The sequence below is a fragment of the Limulus polyphemus genome, unplaced genomic scaffold, assembly GCF_000517525.1.
Source record: "Limulus polyphemus unplaced genomic scaffold, Limulus_polyphemus-2.1.2 Scaffold7518, whole genome shotgun sequence".
NCBI lineage: Eukaryota > Metazoa > Arthropoda > Merostomata > Xiphosura > Limulidae > Limulus > Limulus polyphemus.
In genome coordinates this window covers 13,873-20,297 of record NW_013673128.1, presented here as the reverse complement: position 1 = coordinate 20,297, position 6,425 = coordinate 13,873, and the positions used below count along the sequence as shown (strand labels likewise).

Here is a 6,425-nt window from a genome sequence, read left to right as displayed (position 1 = left end):
ACTGATTAGGCCACATATGTAGTATTGTGTTCAGTCTTTTGCTCCTTGCCTTAGGAAGGACATTATATTGTTGGAAATGGTTCAGAGAATGGTTATTAGGATGGTGCCTGGGATGGTTCTCATATGAGGAGAGATTAAGGTTTTGAAACTGTTTCCTCTTAAAAAAAAAGAAAAGTGAGAGGGGATCTGATTGAGGTGTTTAAGATTGTTAAGGGAATCGATAGTGTTGAGGCATCATCTTTTTTTCACATTTAACAAAGATAATGGTAGAACTAGGAGATATAACATTAAATATTGGCAAGGTAAGAGTCATCTTCATCTAAGACAGTTTCATTTTTCTAACAGGATGGTTGGCCTCTGGAGTAAAGTTATCAAGCCTTCGGATGTTGTGGAGGCAGTAAATTAGTGAGTTTAAGAGAGGGCTTGATAAGTATTAGGTCGTCAAGAAATTAATGTCACTTTTTTTAGATGAAAAAACCCGAACAACTTGTACATCAAAACAAAACACTTATCAAATGAGATAGTCTCCATTTTTATCGATGATGCTTTTCCATATTACAGTCAGGTTGTTAATGCCCTGATTAAATAAATTACTTGGCTTTGGACCAGAAAACATGTCGATGTCCTCTTTAACACCTTCCACATTTGCATACGTTTTCCCATTAAGATGGTGTTGAAGCGAACAAAAAAGATGGTAATCTGATGGTGCCATATCTGGAGGATATGGTGGTGGGGGAGAACTTCCCAACCCAACTCCATAATCTTATGTTGCGTTAAACGTGCCACATGTGGACGTGCATTGTCGTGGAGAAGAACACCTTTCCAATTGACGAGTGAAGGGCGTTTCTGATGAAGGACTTGATTTAAACGTTCTAGTTACTGACTATAGATATCTGCATTGACAGTTCGCTGTGGATTGAGGAGTTCGAAATGAATTATTCCTTTGATGTCCCACCAAATGCAAAGCACCACTTTCTGAGATGGAGTCCAGGTTTGGGGGTCGGAAGTAGTTTTTTTTGTCTAGGACTGAGCCATTGTTTTTGGCAAGGAAGATGAAGAGGGATGATAAACATAAAACGTTTTATTTACAAGGTTCGAACGTTTCGGAACAACTTATTCCGTCTTCAGCGAAATCTGAACAAAGATGATTATTACTAAAATTATAATAACATACAGCTGAGTTAAGTGTGAACATTTAGAACAATTTTATATCTAAAAAGATTTGTGAGTCGTTAAGGGTCGGGCGGTCTTTAGCTATGAGTAGACTTTCTTTAAAGTAGAGGTGAAGGTCTGAAGATCATGTGGTGATGACAGAGAAATCATTAAATGAAATATTGTGACCTGTGGTTTCAGAATGTGAACGAACGGATGAGTGGCTGGGTTAAAGTAGTGGATGGTTGGTTCTGTTAGATACTCCTAAACGTTCACAGACTATAGTTTTTAAGTAGTGGTGGTTGGTTGTTGTTAGATACTCCTAAATGTTCACAGACTCTAGTTTTAAGTAGTGGATGGTTGGTTCTGTTAGATACTCCTAAATGTTCACAGACTCTAGTTTTAAGTAGTGGATGGTTGGTTCTGTTAGATACTCCTAAATGTTCACAGACTCTAGTTTTTAAGTATGACAGTTTATTTACATTCCTTGGTGCAATGTTCACATAATCCATTTACATTAATTCAGCTCTATCTTAATCCCAGAAAGTATACCAAGTTTTGGTAATTAAATTTAGTGAAAACATAAGATGGTGCTTAGTAGAAACTAAATAAACGTAATTTGGGTCCTAAGTGTACAGTATAGCCCAGTTGTGTAATTATAGAGACATTCATTCTGGAATGTAATCCAGTTTTTCTTTACTTTTTAATAAATTATGTTACTTGTTGTTAAATCTGAAGGACTTATACTACCTCTTAGTAACAGTGACATTTAGACACATTATGTTGGAGTTTTTGAGTGCACTCATAACTTGGTATCATAATGTGTGATAACAAACATTTGATATCACAGAATGTACAAGGAATATATTATAATTTCTTCAAATGGAATATTCTGGCTAAAGCGTTTACATTGTGTTGTAATATACCTATTTAAAATTACAAAATAAGAGTGCTTGTCTATATGCTACAAAAATTGTATAATATAATGCAATAACAAATGTGAAATTCAAGGAAAAAAACTAGTTAAATTCTATCCAAAACATTCTTTTTCCATTAGAGAAATTTCAGTTAAGCATCACAGAACAAGTGAGATAAAATCACCATTGAAACGATCAAGATTGTTCTGATTTAAGACATATCTGAATGGGCCATGTTCTTGGTCTTCAGCATGTGTGGGAGGGGTAAGGTCATGAAAGCCAGAGTCATTCCCACATAAAACCTCCTGGAAGTCCTTGGAACTTTCTACATTATGAGCTATGAAAAAAAATGAGATAAAAAAGGCATGTTAAACAGAATTGAAAGTATGCTGAATTATAACTTTAAGACGGTCTCTTTTATGTTACTCACATGGGAATTATCTAAACTACATACATAATGGAAACTGGTTACAAGAAGAGCAGCTGTTGTTTAGATTAACGCCATGAAAAACGTGAGATTTTGTGACTTAAGTTAATGTTGAAATTGAGGAGGACATGAAAATACATTGATTAAACTTAGATAATGGGTATTACCTGTATCCTGTTGTTCTTAGTGAAAAATATGCAAAAGGTTTGTAGATAAAATGCCCTTAAAACACTCATTTCTAATGTTAATGAAACCTTTTTGTTTGTCGTTGACACAAACAAATTAGTTTTTCACATATTGTACGTTCCAAGCCTTGAATAAAACCTGTTAGAGCTTTCTTGTTATAATATTAAGATAAAACTGTTAATCCTAATAGATTAACCCTATTGATACGTGTCAAAGACCATATCATCGTGTTTGTTGACTCGCATTCAAAATTTTATTGAACTACTATTTTATGAACGTATGTCAATAACTTTGGCATCAGATTGTAGATTATAATTCTAATGTTAGTATTATACTTAAGTTAATTTCTTAATTTAAAAGTAAATAGAAACAAATAACAACCTAAATATTAATTTTCTGTCACATGGTATGATGAATGCAGCATTGGTTCAAATTAGATGTTTATGATGTCCAAATACAAAGTCTGTAGTTTCTTATGATTTAGATACTCAAATTACTGCCCACCTCTTCAATTTTTGAAAATGCTTACATACACCTACTTTGCCCAATAATGTGTGTATAACCAATCAAAAGCTCACAATGTCCCCCCCTAGCAACTTTCTCAGCCTCATTGAAGTATTTGGGTGGCAAACTCATTCTTTTCAAGTTAGATTCCAAGCAGTAAGGTAAGATGTTGGTGAGCTTGAAATTTCATATTTTTAGACCCAAATATAACTTACAAATTACTAAGCCTGATAAATTTTAGTGAAATTCTGTGGTATTGATATAGTAATTTAGGATTTTTGGTTATTTCAAACTGTGTGTGTATATATAAAATTATTTTGTTTCACAACCTCCATGTGCGAAATTTGATAAGGCTTAACAACCTATAGCAAGCGAGTAGAAGGTTCGTAACTAGAAGACATAATTGTTTGCTGTACTTTTTCATTTACTGTTTTATGGTTTAAGGAAAATAAGTTCAAGAACTTGTTTGTAAACAGTAATAATGTAGATACGTATGTATTATAACTGTGACTGTATTTCACAAATACTAATCCTCTATAATACAGCCAAGACAGGTCACTTTGTAAAGGCCGGTTTTATATTCTTGGATACGGTAACCCGAGTGTACATGCTCCGCATCATTGCAACTTCTGTAATGTTAGGCAGGCACGGCTGGAAGGTCAATATAATAAAATATATACAATGCACAATTTTATGAGATTTAAGCTATTTAACTAAACATTCGTGTTATAATTTTTAGTCATTCTAGAACAAAAAAAAAAAAGGATAATTTATATTTATTTCCTAATTTTTTTATGGTGGTTACAAGGTCGGTCAAATTGACCAAACCTGTACAGCGATTCGATAATCTGAAAATAACAGATAAAATATAAAGTTTTTCTTTAAAACAATTTGATAATTATCTGGAGGTTATAAAGATTTCACATGTGAAATTTGAAAATTTTCTGATGCATAAAAGGCATTAGAAGAACTTAATAAAAGAAAAAAGGTATATTTTGCATACAAAAGCCTTGTAATGTTTAGTGATAATATGCAAAATTTCCTGAAGATATGCTTACTAATTTAAAAGTTATAGCAGAAAAACTATAACAAGCACAAAATGGTTACAGTGAGAAAGGTGTGAGAACAGTGTATATATATATATATATATTAACAGTTACACTAAATGTCTTACTTTAGGTACTGTACCTAATTCAACATCTACCTGTATGATATATATATGGCAGGCCCTTTATTTAGTAAATTATGTACATAACATTTATCATTATGAGAAACTAGAAAGTTTGCAGAAAGTAACAAATGTATATGATGCAACTGAATAAGATATCCCTGTATATCACAAAATACATTTCTTACAGTTATGGATGTGATAGATATAAATATATTTAATTATACATATAAAAACACGGGGTCAAGCCTATCATTCTAGCACATCTAACAAAATTATTCTTTCAGACTCACAACATGGAAACTTCTTTTAGGAATTTTGTTTTACAATACCAGAACCATCAGAAGGTGAATTTTTGTGGATATTCTTACCAACTCTTCAATGGTAAATTAGTTAAAACACAGGAGTCACTACATCTAATCCTAAAGGTACGACTCTGTGGTCTAATCTTTTAGCTAATGTAAAGATGTATGAAACAACACACTTAGTGAGGTAATTAAAATTGATTTTCAGGAGCAGGTTAAGCAACTGTTACTATATTAACAACTTTCCTGTTAATTTACTAATAATTTCCACTATGCCAAATTAAAAATATCAGATGGAAAACTTCTTGTTAACTTTATTCCTTAGTCATACCATACAAAAAACAAGGACCAACTGGTACTTCAAGTCTGTCCTTGCACACCCACCTTTTAGAAAAGTAAAAATTTAAATCCACTTTTATATTTCAGGAAATTATTTATTCACTTCTTAAACTCCAGTAAAGCCTTTATAAGATCACTATTCACCTTTCTTTTCTCAAAAGAAAGGAAATTAAAACATTTTATCCTCATAAAACTGCCCTTTCATCTCTAGAATCATTCAATTTCTAGTAATTCAATATCCTTTTTTAGGCAAGACCAAAACTGTATTCAGTTTTCCAAGCGAGATTCAGCTAATAATTTGTATGGAGAAAATTACCTCTTTTGATTTGTAATCAAAATGTCTATACATTCACCCTAAAATTCTATTAGCTTTACTACTAGTAAAAGATCACTGCTTCGATGATGCCTTTGATCCAAAAGTATGCCAGTAGAAATAACCAATAGTTTAAATCTTAATGTCATCATGAAACTAGTTTTCAAGCAATGAATTTATGATGGGGGAAACCAAAGTTTAATAATGAAGATGAAGACGGTTGACAAAACAAAACATTTTATTTACAAGGTTTGAACGTTTCGGAATAACTTATTCCATCTTCAGTGAAATCTGAAAATTGTGTTACAAAGATGATTATTACTAAAATTATAATACAATAACATAATCAATAGTTTAGTTAGTTATAAATAAAAATGGTAAATGGACAGATGAAACAATGTTTATATTAATATATATAAACCAACCATCCACTACTTAAAAACTAGAGTCTGTGAACATTTAGGAGTATCTAACAGAACCAACCATCCACTACTTAAAAACTATAGTCTGTGAACATTTAGGAGTATCTAACAGAACCAACCATTCACTAAGTATAAGATTTATTACAAGGAATCTGTCATCAGTACATTTGTACTGATGACAGATTTAAAAAACACCAGTTTTTCTCGCGTATAAATACAGCTATGAAATATACATCATCCTAACAACTCTGTCTCAATCAATCACCTTATGACAAACACTACTCTTTAAGTATGTTTTAAAATACCAAGGAACTTGAGCACTTGTGAATAGTTGACTGTTCTTCAGAAGTAAGAAAAGTTGTGGGTTAATGAATATTAAAAAGAAGTACACATCACATGTGCAGGAATTTTGTTGAGGTGGGCATGAGAGCCAACCAATACCGATTGAAGACATTAGGCAACAGAAATGTCAATCTCGACAAACCTTCTTAACCTTTACTCTTTCAGTCCTTGTCCCTCATACTTTAACCTTACCCTTTCAGTTCTTGTCCCTCACACTTTAACCTTACCCTTTCAGTTCCTTGTCCCTCACACTTTAACCTTACCCTTTCAGTTCTTGTCCCTCACACTTTAACCTTACCCTTTCAGTTCTTGTCCCTCACACTTTAACCTTACCCTTTCAGTTCTTGTCC

The 6,425-nt window shown here is 32.5% G+C and overlaps 1 protein-coding gene across 1 annotated transcript in view; it reads right to left on the bottom strand.

Annotated features, from left to right (window-relative positions):
• LOC106474678 (NAD-dependent protein deacetylase sirtuin-1-like) overlaps nucleotides 1-6,425 on the bottom strand; it is a gene marked incomplete at its 3' end in the record, with an annotated part of 28,087 nt that overhangs the window by 19,105 nt on the left and 2,557 nt on the right. Inside the window, exon 2 of the mRNA XM_022402977.1 lies at nucleotides 2,254-2,406. Coding sequence (XP_022258685.1) covers nucleotides 2,254-2,406 — 153 coding nt within the window. The remainder of the gene's footprint in view (nucleotides 1-2,253; nucleotides 2,407-6,425) is intronic.